General features: G+C 44.7%; 1 protein-coding gene across 1 annotated transcript in view; it reads left to right on the top strand.

Moving 5' to 3' along the window:
* The window catches only part of LOC104126066 (vascular endothelial growth factor receptor kdr-like), an 82,265-nt gene that overhangs the window by 19,649 nt on the left and 46,412 nt on the right, over positions 1-16,204 (top strand). Inside the window, exons 8-9 of the mRNA XM_035894051.1 lie at positions 5,286-5,436; positions 8,372-8,477. Of these exons, the coding sequence (XP_035749944.1) occupies positions 5,286-5,436; positions 8,372-8,477 (257 nt within the window). The remainder of the gene's footprint in view (positions 1-5,285; positions 5,437-8,371; positions 8,478-16,204) is intronic.

Here is a 16,204-nt window from a genome sequence, read left to right on the forward strand (position 1 = left end):
CAGGGAACCTGCCAGGGCAGGTTTAGGTTGGACATTAGGAAAAATTTCTTCACCCAAAGGGTTGTCAGGCTCTGGAATGGGCTGCCCGGGGAAGTGGTAGAGTCCCCATCCCTGCAGGTATTTACAAGACATCTAGATGTGGTGCTTAGGGACATGGTTTAGTGGTGGACTTGGCAGGGTTAGGTTAACGATTGGACTCGATGATCTTACGGGTCTTTTCCATCCTAAACAGTTCTATGATTCTATGAAATTTCATCCTCTTCTTCCCATACAGTTTGAACAATCCAAACTTGCACTAATGAGTTCCATCCCTGCAGGTATTTACAAGACATCTAGATGTGGTGCTTAGGGACATGGTTTAGTGGTGGACTTGGCAGGGTTAGGTTAACGATTGGACTCGATGATCTTACGGGTCTTTTCCATCCTAAACAGTTCTATGATTCTATGAAATTTCATCCTCTTCTTCCCATACAGTTTGAACAATCCAAACTTGCACTAATGAGTTTCCGATCTACCGTATAGAATATTCACCTAGCTCAGTTTACAGATCTTAAATTTCCATCAAGTACCATACAAACATCAGATGAAAGATTCTAAAAGTCCAAATTATTTTTGCTTTTGGAAAACAGAAAGGGTAAATATAAAACAAATTGCCTCTCTATCAATAATTTTAATGAAGCCCCACGTCCAGCAAAGTGCATAAGGCTGAGACTAAATGCTTGACCATTCTGTGTTATTTTAACCATGTGCTTAATGTGAAAAGATTTTTTGAAACCCACTTTAAATGGTAGTGGGGAAGATACATAAACAGCAGTTCAGTCAGGGGTCACTGAAAAGAAAGTTTCTCTAAAAAAGACAGGGAAACTTTCTATGTGCTGTCCTCTATATTTGAGGATGCTCCTTTGGGTGACAAGTGTGCAACCCCGTAACAACATCTGCAGTGAACTGAGAGATAGAGGAGCCTCTTGCAACAGGGGTAATGCCAGAGGGTTAATGTCCTAATTCTTGTACGTAGTTTTTGCTCCTGATGCCACAAACTAAAGATAACATGAGAAAGTAAGGTGAGATTTACATAATGCTGATCAATTTGAAATTTACAGTAAGCAGAACTGCTTTTTGATTGCATTTCACAGTGCAGCAGCAGCAAAGTCTTTAGTTATTCAGGTCAGCTCTCACACCAGCAATTGCACCTCTGCAAAGCGAGTTGGGGATACAATCACACTTTAAGCCAGAAAGGACGAAAACCCATTTATTTTGATACATTTAAAGCCATCTGAACATTGCGCGTTCCAAATGCAGCCAGAGACGAGAAAGCTTTTAAGGTTTGTTTGGCTTCTGCTTGAGAAAACTCAGCCTGGGGAGGGCAACGGCCAAGGGATGGGAGGCAGAGGCAGAAAGTACGCAGGCAGATCTTGGTGTGAGCGGTAGCGGGACGCAAGAAGTGGGATAGCGAAGGATACTTCAGGTCAGGAATGCAGTGGATTTAAAGATCTCCTCTTGCAGTTCAGCACTGCCGCAGCAGGCAGGACTGCTGGCTGGGGGCAAGGCTCTGTTGGAAGGTGTTCAGTGACCCTGATCTAGTTAGCAGTGTCCCTGCTCCCTGCAGGGGGGTTGGACTAGATGACCTCTAGGGGTCCCTTCCAACCCAAAACATTCTATGATTCTATGACCCCAAGGTTCAGTTAGCAGAGGGTGCTGTAGGTCAGGCGCTCGGCACAGGCGCAGAGCTTCAAGGAGAAAGGAGGAGGACTCTGCGCTGCGCTTGCTGGAGGAGGCGAGGTGCTCTGCAGGGTCTGGGCAGAGGCAGCTTGCTTGTTTACCCAACTTTTGCACTGCCATTAGCCCAATGCCTGCTAAAGCTCTCCATTCCCAACAGCTTTTTTTTTTATCTATTTTTGCATGCTTAAAAACCAGCAGTGCCCAGGCAAATGTATGTGCATTGATGAAATCCACACTTTAGATGCATAATTTAAGAAATATACTTGGACCTTGGCACGCTTACAAATGGATTCATACCCCAAGCTTTACCTCGCACCTAAACACAAGTGAAGATAAAAGACTTTGTGCATAATCCTCCATGCTGCTTAGTAAGCAAACATGAAAGAGAAAGCAAAGCACTGTTTGGAGGAGGGAGTTATCCAAGAAATACACTGCTAGGTGTAGCTTAGATAATCACTGGCTTTAGGCTAAAAACTCTTCATCACGCTAATGTGGAGAGCCTTTTCACAGGTGAGGCTGCTGCAGATGCCAGTCCACTGAGCCAACTATCTAGTTACAGTCTGAGCAAATCGAAAAGGCCGGTACCCACCACAGAAGGCAGTTAACTGTTTAACAGTAAACTCCATCACTGATGGAAGCAACTTCTGTAAATAGGATTTGGTCCAGCAGTGAGCAAAGTGAATGGAGAAGCTTCAGTTGCCTTCAAGGGGGGTACGGGAAGAGGTAAAATGGCCATAAGAGCGTGCAGAGGTTTGGAAAGTTTGCAGCCCAAGAAATATCCCCCATATGAGTACCCCACATTCCACGTCGCCAACCTGCAGTGCGCCGGGGCCAACGCCAGCACCCTCACAGGCACAGAGGAGGCAAATTCCAAACAGCGGAAGGCATTTGCCCCCACGGGCGGTAGCGCTGCGGTCAGAGTGATTTGCAGAAGGACACCCACCACTGTTACAACCTTTGCAGGGAAAAGGAGAGAGATGCTTATTCAAATTGCTTCACTTTCTGAGTGTCATGCCCATAATTCTCTACGATCCCACACTAAGTTGTAAGGCACCGTGAAAGAAGTGATGGGGAGGTATTTTTAGCCAGCCCCTCAACTTTTAAGAAAATAATTGCTTAAGCCTCATAAATAATAATTATTTCAATTGATGAATCACTTTGACTCATTTTAGGTTTCAAGTAATATTTAATAGTGCCATGCAGTAAAATAATTGTGGAATTCAGAATTGTTGTCACTCATGTATGTTCTGATTTTAATTAGATCAAGTTTAAATTCTTATTTGTTTTTTAAAAGGATAATTTAAATGACAGTCAACGTGTTCATCATTTCACCAAAGATTATAGAAAAAATCTCCTAATATTAAAAGATCGCAATCAACCCTTGTCCCCCCCTACTCTTTCACACACACAACCCCACACAAACATACCGTCGGCCTCCACAAGTGTGTAAAGCTTTGTTCTTGCAGCCCAGAAAACATAACACTTGAGTAACCTTTCACATAACACTTGAGTAACCTTTCACATAACACTTGGGTAACCTTCCACACTGAACTTAGAGTCTCTTTCTCCAAGAGAAAATCGTGCTTTTGAGGTCAGTCCAGACATGCCGAACACGGGATTTGAGACTGAAAAGAAAAATGTCCGAGATAATGAAAAATGTGCTTCTCTCTCCAGGGAGTTTTACAAAATTATTTTTATGGTCAGAAATAATTTACTGATGGGAAATGAGATGCCAGTTACAAGGAAATTCAACATTAGTCCCAATAATTTGTCCTGTGAATTGCTCACAATCTCAAAGCACTTGATCAGCAACACGTTGCGTAAGCCAGAGCGATGTGGTGCAGGAAAGCCTGCGTCCATGTTACAGATGAGGCTGAGTTTGGGAGACCCTAACCACAGCCTGAACTACTCTCCCTTCGTCTGCTCCCTTCTTCGTCTGCTCCTTCACAAAAAGACAGTCCCTCTCCCTGCCTGAAGGGACAAAGGAGCGAGGAGTGGATTTTTGGAGCCCGATAGAACATCATCTGCAGGCAGACGGGGAAACAACGGTCAACCAAAGGGGACCAAAAAAGCAAAAGGGAACACAAGAGCAAACCCAAGCAAGGCTTGTCATTTGGGTTTTTCAAGGGAAATGCTAATCAGGACCTAACGAAGGTTCCTTAAGGCAGCTAATGTTTTACTGTAGCATGGGACTTAGGATATGGCTGAACCACCTACAGTCAATACTGCTTTCATGTGGTGGAGAAGGAAATGCTGACGTATTTTCAGGCAATGATGAGGTCAGAAGATCTTTCAGAGTCTGACCCGGCAGCCATGAGAAATGGAAAGCGAGGATCCCACCAAGACACGGGATCAGCCTGGTCAGTCCTCTCATAAGAGCAGAGGGGTGGAAGGGAAAAAAAAGCTATTTAAAAAAGAAAGAGGGAAAGGGCTCAAGATTGATGAGGTGGGCAGTAGCTCATATTTACATATCTGGGGCCTCCTTGACAGCAGAAAAAATAAGTTAACCCAAAAAATAGAAATCTAATCTACATTCACTTCCCAACTTGTCAAAAGCCCTCAGTGTAAAGCAGCCGCACTTGGCTGCACGGAGGTGTTCCACAGAGGGACCCCGACCAATAAATCTGTTTGATTTCCTGTTATGAGAAGCAGACAAAGAGATATGGCTAGGGATGGGCAGAGCTGTCTGCATAAGGGAAGAGCCTGTGCTTTCACCCCAAACTCAAACCCACCCTCTCCGAGGTTAGGAAAAGTTCAGTTCACTTTGGGGATTTTTTAGCATTATTTCTCATTTTCGCATGTTCCCGTGGGAGCTGGAAGTAGATGGGACAAAGCATTTCTTTCCTGCTGGCAACAAGCAGCCCTGAAAGTGTCACACAAAAGTTTGTTCTTGAGAGATTTCCAGTCCAAGGGTGTGATCTTGCAACCCCTCCAGATGTGAATAACGCAGTGACATTGTTAACGGTTTTGCTGTTGGTGAGAATTTCTTGGCACTACTCTACAAGTGTTTTCTCCCCACCGCTTCTTGCTTTCTTCGCCCCTTCATCCACTGCACATTACACATAAACAGAAAAGGAAAGCAAACGTTTCAGATCAAAAAGACTTTTTTTTGCCAAAACCCAGGGGAGAACCTGCACAATGGTAACAATATTGCAGAACAGCAGCTGTTTGATAAGGTTTTTCTCAGGAGATGACATCAGGAGTCAAAAGCTATTTTGCCCACAGTACACAGACTTAACAGCCCGACCCTGCAGCCCCCGACCAACAGACGTTTCATGGCATAAATTTTCCAGAAGTACAGCAGGTCCACGACAACCTTTGACGGCAATTAGGATAAATGTGGTAGCATTTTAATGTATTTGAATCACCACGACTAATACCCATGGTCCTGCAAATGTCTACGTTCAGTATTGCCGGTAATTGCCCTACAGTTTCAGCAACCCTCACTAAATCATCTCTCAGTGACTGCAGCAAAAGGCTGCAAAACCTTTGATGGAAACAAGACCATGACTATGGATGCAATTCTGCTCTTTTGACGTTATTTTGTTGTTGTTGTTTTTCTTTAGAGAGACCCAAAATCTATGAAAAGGAAACTGATTTTGATAAGATTGAGCGGGTGGAATTAAGAAGCAAACACAAAATCCAGTGCACTGCAAGCGGAAATCCTGACCCGAAGATTGAGTGGAAGTGGCAGCCCTGCAGCCTCACAGAGACACTGTAAGTGGACATTTCTACAGGTCAGCATGTTGCAAAGTAGTTTGGTAGTTTCAAGTCCGTTTTTCTTTCCAGCACATCTTATTTATCTTAGTTAAAAATCACAAGCAGTGATTTCTCACCCGAAGTTCTCCATGGTTATGAACCCAGAAGACATCTAGTTGTGTATGATCTTCTTGGATTTACAGGCACCTTCTATATCACCAGAATTGTGTCAAATAAGTTTCAAATGACTAAAGATCAGACTTGATTTTTCTTTAACTTGACCAGCAACGCCCCTCTGACTTACCAAGATCTTTTCTTACACCTCTTGGATGCAGCCTACATGGTTGACAAAGAAAAAAAAGGTAGGTGCTTTCTGTGTAGAGGTAACACACATTTTTCCCCTGGAAGAGCTATTGTCAGACAAACCTGCTAAAGGTTTGGCTTAGTTTAGTTGCCATATGGAATTTATGCCACTTCCTAAGGGGTGTCTTCACTGGTGCACACTGAGCATGGGCTCCTGTGGCAGCATCTGCGTTGCAGAAGCTGGAAGAGGTACCCAGGCCTTCACGCCCTGCTGAGGAGCCTTTGCTAAAGTCTGGAGGCAGCCTGAGGTGTGAAGACCCAGAAGCAAGTCACTGGGTCAAAACTGTCAGAGAGGAATGAGGCAAGATAAAGCACAAGATGCCTTTCGCGATTTGCCTTACACAAGTTGGCATTTTCTTTGCTCCTGCTGTTACATGAGCAGAGTGACCTACAGAGAGAGGTCTTGGCTGAGGGCTGAATACTTCCCCTGGTAGCCCCAGGGGACAGACAGGAGCCATGTATAACGTTTCTGATTGCACTTCAATTCTTCCCTGCAATGAGAGGACTGAAGTCAGGTTTTCCTTCCATAAAAAAATGAAGGCAGGCCTAGGAAGCAAGAGAGAAAAATGCTGGATGGTTCCTTATTTCCCCACCATTTCAGTGCTTTTGCAAATGTTGTGAATGGCAAGTCACGAGACAGGGGAAAATCCCAGAGAAGCTCCTTTCCCAGGTTCTCTACTGCAGTGGTTGCAGTGATGCTGGGTGACCTAGACTCAGGCTGGGGCTAAAAAGTGACCTTGTGTCCCTCCACGGGGGAAGCAACCCATTACCTCATTTAGGCAGGTACACTGCTCCTGCAGGAACAAAATGGCAGAGATTTGTAGGCTTAAGTAGGGCTGTTGGCATCGCAGGGCAGCATACAAGCTGCTGCTTGGGAGGTGTTCAACAAGAGCAAAATGGAAACGCCATAAGGAAACAGGCTATGCATTCTGTAGGAAAGCCACAGAGACGACCTGAAATGTTTCCAGACCTTTCTGTCTAGGGAGAGAGAATTTGTCGTGAATGCCAAATTAAGCCAGATTCGAACCAGTGACCTGGTGGCAAAAGACCTCATATAACCCTTGTTCCAGCTCTCTGATCTTATCAATTTAAATACAATTGCAGAGTGGTGTCTACCTCTTCTGGTCTCTGGGGCAGCCTTATCTTTTCCAGCAGAAGCTGTAGGAGGATTCCTGTGGGAAATGACACAGACCCCATTTCCTTCTGTTGTCTCACTTCCCCTCTCTCTCTCTTTCTCTCCCCCCTCCTCACTGGTGCACTTTGAATCCCCAAACACTATCATTGTTCCTTGTAGCTGTGATGTGATTTGCTTCCTTTCAGTTTTTTCCCCTTCATCCTCAAGGCAGAATTGTGCCTTGCAGGAAGTCACTCAAGACATCTTCTAATTAGGCTCTTTCGAGAGCTATAAACCCTCCCTTGACCCAGGGTGTTACCCATGCGTCTTGGGCGGATTTGGCAAAGGCACGGCTGATTCATGGATTAGTTTTCTGCAGCATTGGCCCTTGGTCATTGCCTATAGAATTCCATATTCATTTTACCTCCTATAATCCTATTATCCTAATCTGCTCCAGTGGCCTCTGGGACCGGCCATGGGAAGTGCGGTGCCTCTCTAAGGCAATACGGACCCCTTCCCGTCGTGCGCTGTGATGACTTGTGCAAGGTGGAGCTAATTGAGGAACTGAACTGACTGCATTAACTTGCCATCACCGAGTCATGGTTTGTAATACCCAGCCGTGCTGGACTGGAGCTGAACTGGTAACTTGAAAAGAAAGGCTTCCTCGAGCTGCAGGGCTGGCAGCACCCTCAGCCAGGATGCTGGAGCTCCAGCCTTGCTGAAGCCTTTGCGCTCCTAAGCATGAGAAGGCCTTGTGTCTCTACTCATTTATTCCAAGAATTGTAGTTAAAGAAGACAGGAAAGCCGTTTGCCTTGGATGGTGCAGAGGTACCTTTCCACATGATGCGCTACCTACACTGCTCTTTGCCCATAATTCAAAACTGAAACTTGATAACTGACTGTGATACGGTTATCTTCTGGGGAATATGCAAGATTAAAGCAGCCATCTGCTATTGTTATCCCAGCATTTGTCCATTCTACTCCCTCAGCCTGCACCTCATGGTGGAAAGCGGAGCAGACGGACAAACGCACTCAGCAACATTCACCTCCCCATGGTTTTGAATGACTGGCATGTGGAATTTTAAAAAGCACTGGAAGTGCTAAAAGAGCACTTAAAAAGCCACAGCTGCATTGAGCTGGAGTATAACTCATATTAGCCAGCTTAAACTCACGTGATTTAATTAGTTGTCCTTCTGTTTTCAGTCTTGAGAAAGTTTGGGGGGTTTCCTTGCTGGTCATATACTGATCTTTTTCTACCTCTGTCAAGGTGCTTTGTAAATAATTTTGAAATGTTGTGATGAAGGAATTCAGTAGTTTCACAACAAGGTAACAATCTCCAGCAGCAATAGCTTTTAGGACTTCTGAAGACCTAAGACTACTGTCTAAGAACGACATTCTCTCTCTTTAATAACGCCTCCCTGGGTTATCTGCGGTAAGTCGGGTTCTTGAACACCACCTTTTTTTTTCTACCTCCAGATGTATCCCCGATGGGCAAAAAATTGTGGTTCAGGAGAACATGTTCCTAGGCAACAAGATCAGAAGCATTGAAAACATAACCATGAAGCATGGGGATAAAAGAAAGGTATGTGTCTGATGAAAATCTGAGCAATGATGTCATGGAATAGCAGCGGGCTTTACGGAGGGGACGCTGCGCTCACACGCAGCTCTGTCCTCGCGGTTCCCAAGCTCCTGCGGGTTGTTAGCATGCTTTAAATTCCACAGCCCTGGGATCATTTTCAGATCTCCGCTGTTTATAAACGCCGGGATTCTGGCAATGATGTCACATACCCTCTTTAAAACTCTCCGAAGACTTTTGGGTCAAAACCCTCTCTGTCTCCCTCAGTCTTGAGAAAGTGTAAGACTGGTTCAGTGCAAGAGGGGTCCTGTGAAGCGCACACAACTGATAAGGACTCCAAGTTCACTTAGAGAGCACTTTGTACTGCCCAACCTTGCCTACTCTCCCAGAAGCAGGAGTTAAACGGCTGTGTAATTTAAGATGCCTGCGGTGGCCAGAGGTAGCCAGCCTGATCTTCAGAGTGTGTAAGTGCCTTCAGTACCTGCCTGTTTCGGCTGGAGTTGTCAACGTTTCTTTACACATTTGGGTTGCCAACCATGTTACAGAGCCAATGAAGGTGGGAAGACCTCCTTCCTTCTACACTTCCCTGCCTGCTTCCCCTTCCTAACAGCACCAGGAGCCCACTTCCTGCATGAACTGCAAAGATCCCAGCCATGAATTATCTGTTAAATGCCTCCTGAGTACCTGTGGTGAGACTGAGTGATGTTTACACATGTCCACGTCCTTGAGAAATTGCTGCAGCTGTTCTGCTCGAGATTCGCGGGCTTCTGGCTATGCCTTGGAGAAGAAGCTGTGGTCTGGCTCAGGCAGTTGTTTTACCCCTCTTGGACTTATAGAGGTTTGTGGCTTTAGGGCTGGTTTTGCAGCTACAGGTTTTGAGGTGGATGCTCCAGGTAGTTTAGTGCCTAATCCTGCAAGGTGCTGAACGCTGCAGTTCGTATCTTGGTATACCTTTAAGCATATGATAATTTTTGGGCTACTCCCATGCTTAAAGTTAAGCACAAAGCTAAAGTGCTCTTCTGGATTGGGTCCAGACTAAATCAGCATCTGGCAGGATCAGGGCCTTAGCCAGCTGCTCTTTCTCATGGAGACTTCCAAGCTCTAAACATAATCTAAAACAGAGCTCTGAAAACATGGAGGTTGGGCTGGGAAGGAGAAAATCAGTGTTCACATTTCATTAATCGGATTTATTTAGATGGCTTAGTGCCCCTTAAGCTCTGGTTTTAATGTATTCTCTAAGAACTTTAGATCTTAGGTGAAAGCAACTACCTACAAAGTGCTAATTGCTTGTAAAAAAGGGAGGTTTGCGACACGTACCTACAAAGGTTCTTCCTTTTCTAAGACTTGCTGGTTGCTGCACGGCCTGACGAGAGGTTTGTGGCTCTCATGGCTACTGTTTCTCTCCATATATACAGTCTGTCTAAATATATGATTTGGCGTCCAAGAGCTTAGTTTATATCTGATGATCTTAAAGACCATCTGATGATGGTCTTAAAGTTATGTTAGTCCCCATATAAAAGTGAAGGGCTTCACAATTGCTGTGGTTCAAAAAATATCTCTTGGTTGCTGAGTTGTTCCACATGTGATAGTGAGACACTTCAGCAACACAAAACTAGAAACATTTTTCTTTGTTTTATGAATATGCACACCACTCCCATTTCTTCTGTTACCAATGAGGCGAATATGCAGCTGGGTGAAATTTTAGTCTGCTAGTGGACTTAAGGTGGGATTTGGCTTCGGTCTCTGAGTGAGGTGTTTTAGGAATGCCACAGGGCTCCTAGGTCCAGTGAGGCACTCCAAACGCATCCTCAGTCTATGCTGGTGCATGATGAGGGACTTCCCAGCTTCCCCTATCACTTAATGTCCCCAGAAAGAAAAGATGCAGCAATCTCCAGGTACAGCAATCGGAGGAGTAGTGCTCTGCTCCCGCAGAGGACACCACAGCCCCTGCCCACCCGCCAGTCCTGACAGCACCGGGTGCCTGAGTTTCCTGCCTGTAAAACACAGTGGATGCTGGAGTGCTAGGGGAGGGGAGGCGCAACCGCCTGGTGGAAACAGGGACCATGAGGGAACCTCAGGACGAGGACCCCACGCAGTCCTCAGGAGGACTCCGCTTGTTCCCAAGAGCTTTGCTGCTGCTCACACCTGGAGTACCACAAACAGCCCTAAGGCTGCTCCTCCTCTGCCCTGCACAGCCATCTCTGCTCTTCCTATAGACTCCAGGCATCCCAAAGTGGTCATTTTTAGATGTGTTCAAAAGCTCAGCCTACAACCCTTTAACTTAAGCTTCCACATATTTCATTATTAAAGTTTCATAAAAATACTTCTTTACAACTTACATAATTTTACAATTTATAGTATATTCATTATTTTCATCTCCTCCTGACCCACCAGTTGAAAACACATTCTGAGGTGTTTCCTAATAATTTTTACATCCTGATTAAGATTTATTCAAATTAATAAAACTAGATTTTATGAATCTCGGGTTTCAGCACTTTGTCTCCCTGCTTACATTAGCAGACAATTCCTCTCCTTCCCCCTTTCTGAAGTCCAAGGCTATCTGTGTTAAGTGGAGTCTTTAGATAATAGAACATAATTCAAGAAAAGATACTGATGAAAACTCGTAGCCTTCAGACTTTTCCTTGTGTTTTATCAGCCGTTATTCCCACCAGAAATGGAATAGACAGGAAACAGCCCAATTCATTCCCACCATGTCCTAGCAAGTAATTCATCTGCATTGACTAGCCAGATGAAATAATAAAGATGTTGGAGTCTGCCTGAGTGTGGCTTTTATGGACTGTGTTATGAAGTTGGGATTAGCCGAGACTGGTTATTTTTCCTGCACCATTTGAGCCTGTCCAATGATAGCTGGGCTCTCAGAGCAGAAGGTGGTATTTCCCTAGCCTCTAAGATTTCTCAGCATCCCTAGAGTTCACTCTTGAAGAACTGTAGCGATACATGTTGGTTCAGCGACACATGAAAAAATCCCTTAATTTTTTAGAGCTGCTAAGAATACGGGAACAAACCCCCAGAAATTACCAGATCCAGAATCTTGCTCACAAGACAGCTTGCAGGGCAGCAAGCAAGAATTTTCCAGCAGACCACCAATGCTTGACGTGATCCTCGATCACATCAAGATCTTTAGACATCTATTTGACAGAAGTGGCATGTAAAATTGAGGTCTCTTGTCATCTTCATCATAATGATTATTCCATTATTATTGTACAGATAGAGAAGTGAATCTCAGCCCCTCCTGTCTTCTAAAGGCTGAGTCTCATTCCTAAAGAAAAGCATGTGGTTATCGCTAACATTATGATGTCCTTCACAGAAGTTTTGGTCAAATAGTGGTTGAGGCAATTGCATTGTGCTAGTTTAATTTTCCTGGTGGTTTTGAGTCAATATTGAACTTTCCACTCTGTGATTTAAACTACTGAGTAGCTCCCTCTGAAGACCGCTTTTCAGCACCAGGTGAAATACCCACGATTGCATGAATTGCCTGAATTTCCTCCTTAAGTTGCAAGGAGCAAGGCTGCTCTGAACTTGGGAGAACAGGACAGAGCAGAAAAGAATAGCAAGATCCATACATAATTCAAGTCCTCATTGAGGGGTTCTTTTCATCTCTTTTCTCCCTTTCATGTAAATATGAGAGAGCGACGTGGCCGTGTAGATGGTTCTGCAGTGGAACTCTGATACCTCTTTGGTTGGTGAAATTCATAACCACTCAAGAAAATTGACCCAAAAACGCCAGGTCTAAACCTCCTGAAGGAACAAAAAGACTACACGAGAGTAGTGGGACTTGTTTGGTGAAAAGGATGTGAGCAGCTCAGTCACGCTGTTTAAATCTGTCACCCCGTGTGGGCGCCCGTTTCAGTGAGCTCCCACGAGCCTTGCCACCTTAGTCTCTGGCAGGGGAAGGTGAACAGTCATGCGAGTGGGTTTTTGAACAAAGCATCCACCCTCTGGGAGACCAGCCTGGATGTTGCAGGCACTACCCAAGCACAGGAGCGCATGGGCTACTACACTGCCCTTGGCAGGTCTTCTTGGGTGACTGTGGCTAGCAGCAGGGGCATAAGACACAGCCCTCTGCCTTCCCTGCCCTCTTAAATTCATTACCTGCAATCACTGGGTGCGAAGGAAGAAGCATGGGGGTGGTAGTTGCTCATGACTAGCCAGCACCTACCCACCTGCCCTAGGGCCAGAGAGCGATCGGTCCAGCCATAGGAGACAGGTATACCCGTTCCTCCAGAGGCACCTCAAAGCTCCGGTTTTCCTGGGTTTCCTGCCCTGCCCAAGACCTTTCCTGATCACACGGTACTACCATCAGCTCTGCCACACTCCGCCAGGAAGGCAAGGGCTGTTCTCATTTTACAGGGGGAGAAACGCCCGCTGCCAGAGACGAGAGCAAGCCCTAGCAGTTCTCAGTCAACTCACAGACTTCTCTTATCACTTGTCCTCAGTCCATCCTTTAGCATGTTTTGAATGAATGAACTAAGATCATGGATCCGAATTGTCAGGCTAGAAAAATAAGTGTTATTCTGTGCCATTCAAGGAGATGGATTGGGAGCTAGCTGAATATTTTCTTTGCGGGGTCTCTGGTGAAGTTCCTATAATTTCATCTCCTTCTAGCCACCTCCACCCCAGCTCTGCCAGAGTTAGACAGCTGAGAAGTTTTCCACCCACTTTTTCTACTCCTCATCCTCGCCCACATAGAGCTAACGAAGTGAAAGAGAGAAGAATTGTTAACTAAAGCCGTTGGAGGGAGGGAGCAGACAAAGGAAAGAGAAAGCAAGGAATAACAAGATATATTAATTCATGCTGGCTCCAGCTTAAAAAAAAAGGTCTTGCTGCTCTGTCCTTACTACAAGATGTCTTAAAACACTCATGGTAGCTGGCTGTGGAATGTTATTTGGCTGCTTCTAAAATAGCTTGTTTTTATCAGTTCGGGAACATTACAGTGCAGGACATATGGACTTTATTGAACTATTCCATTACGACTTTTCCCAGCAGCAATGTCTATTTACTTGTCATAGCTGTTCTTCAGAGATCAGTCATTTTATTTCTTTTCTTACTGAGTTTTAAACTTAGTTTATTCTTTTGTAGTAATTATTTATTAGCTAATAATCCCTTCTTTGGGCTCGCAGTATTGGGTGGCCTTTAGGTTAAGTAATAGGAAATGGAGCCTTTTACTTCCAAATTCAACACAGGCAATCAAAACTGGTCCGAAGGATGTTTGGTGTTTGGCATGCAGTGAACTCGCAGGGTCTCAGTCCAGCTCCCACTAGGAAGATGTCTAGACATGACTTGCCAATAATTTGTTATTAATTAGTATTGGTTCCAGCGCAGCCTGCACAGAAGCTAAGGACGGAACAGCCACGTAGTTTGTGCTATCACTTGTGGCTGGAGTAGCTTGGCAAGGGTTAATGTGTCATTTAGGCTGCACTGCTCTTGATGAGGACATGGAGCGGAACGTAAACTAAAAAGTGCAGACTTCCAGGCTGTAAATAGTTTGTGAATAATAATTTCACTGAAGAAATTGCAATTGCACATTTCATATCAGCATCATTATTTAGACTTAGCAGAAAGTGCTGTGCTCTGCCTGGGAGCAGAGCTTTCTGAGCAGAGGGCGTGAGAAACAGCTTTGATGTGAGCCCCGCCTTGAGTAAGAGGTGGGAGAGGGGACCACCAGAGGTCCCGCGCAGCTAAGGTCTTCCTGTGATTTCATGAGTCCAGATGTGGCAAATGCCAACATAGCTCAAACTCTTCTATCCTGGCTCTGATTCCAGGAATGGAAAATACTTTGCCAGGTGCATGGACTAAGCACACAAAGTAGATTATCCCTCAGAATTTTTTCCACCCTATACTAAAGGCCCCCAAATGCTGGGACTGTGCCGCTCCACCCAGAGAGAAGGCTGCTAACAGTTTGCACTCTTAATAATGGGAAAAGATTCCTACATTTGGTTGCTCGAGTTCAAACCATTGTCTCATTTTTTGCAGACTTTCCTTGAAATGGTTGCACTGGAAGCAGAGGGATGGCATTTAGAAAAACAGAATCCTTATCCCTACCTGCCACTATAACCGAGTACAGACAAATTTCAAATCCTCAGATTTTCAAGTTTGTTCAGCTTGGGTTGCCTACAGTAACAGGCGATGAACAACTGCCAAAACATCAGCACTGTGAATACTACAGGGTTTAACGTCTGGGTTAATAGGGGTTACTTTTCAATGGGATCTTCTTAACTGATTTCAATGGGATCTCCTTGATCTACAGATACTCCAAAAAGCAGATACCCCTGCTGGCTTCTTCCTAAATATTTCTTTCAGGTTCCTTTTGGTAAAAGACAAAACTATGCGGCCTTATAGATGGATTTGGGTGCCCTTTGGTACAGCATGTTAGTGTTCCAAAGCATCACTCTGTTGAGGACTAAAGCAGGATTAGGTTAGTTTGGCAACTGAGAACTTTAAGATGCTGGAAAGATAATTGGACTCCCAGTCTCAGGGGTTTACCCAAGAGGACACGGCTAGAGTGAAAAGCTGATGTGTAATGATTTCAAGGGACTCATCTTGCTACAAGAAAATCACTCAAAATCCTTCATTTCTGGCTCTGAAATCACATATATTTCTCTGCTGGATGCTGCTGGTTTAAAAGTGACATTTTGGAGGACTCTGGGAGGTGCTGGTTCTAAGACAAGGCAGCAAAGTGCTTTATCTCTTGTGCTCAGGTGCGTAGCAAACTGGTATCCAAGTGCATAACAGTGATTTTGAGCATACAAACAAGAACATTACTTTCTCTCTTTTGCTCAGTACATCTTTCCCAAGAATTTGTCCCCAGATTGGTTCCCACCATCTTTTTAACGTCCTTTCTACCTTCAGGTCTAGACACAGTTGAGATTAGATAAGATGAGGTCTTGGTGAAGCTATTTTGTCTTTCTTTTTTTCCCCACTACCACGTCAGACTTTTATTGAGCTGCGTGGTTAGAGACGTTAGCATCTGTGTGTTCATGAGCACATGTGCGCATTTACCTCTGCGCCACCAAAACGCAGCTTGAGGCACTGCATCAGCTTTTAGAAGAGCCGCAGTGTCACCCCTAGCGCTTTGGCCATATTCCAAAATGGATAATTACATTCCCCTTTACGTTCTAACCAGCTCTACAGTATTATCCTCGACTTCGCATCTAGAGCTGTCACTTAGCAAGACTAATAGCTGTTAAATAGCTGTCTAAATTTATCCCCTTCTGTCCTCAGCATGTACATTTATGTTTGCTTTTTCTATTCCCAAATATAAAATTGTAAGATCCAGTAATCATGAGAAGGAAGATCTTGGTCCTGATTCAGCAGTAATTCAGAAGGCAGCGTCTACTGCTCCAAGTCAGGGGTAGTGCTCTGAGCATGTGCTTGTTAATAATCCGTGGCGTTAGGCCCACTGCTACAGGAATAGAAAGAGGAGGAGGAGCAGACTGCTTCTCTGGGTGACTTGTGTCCAAGTTAGAGCTATTTTCACATTATAAATAAATCAGAACCGCACAGCTCTTTCTTTGGTGGACACCAGAGGGAGCTGGGTTTACTGGTCTCCTGTTTTCACCCCGAAATTTGGGTTGTCCCTATTCTTGGTTAATTTCTGTGTTCGGTGCCCATGAAAAGTAGACACTTTTCCACTTACCCATTATTCTGCTGAAAATGTTCCCCATTAGAATGTAAAATGCACAGGGGATCAAAACCTTTGAAACTCATTTCCC

The sequence above is a fragment of the Egretta garzetta genome, unplaced genomic scaffold (assembly GCF_000687185.1).
Source record: "Egretta garzetta isolate BGI_Z169 unplaced genomic scaffold, ASM68718v1 scaffold595, whole genome shotgun sequence".
Lineage (NCBI taxonomy): Eukaryota > Metazoa > Chordata > Aves > Pelecaniformes > Ardeidae > Egretta > Egretta garzetta.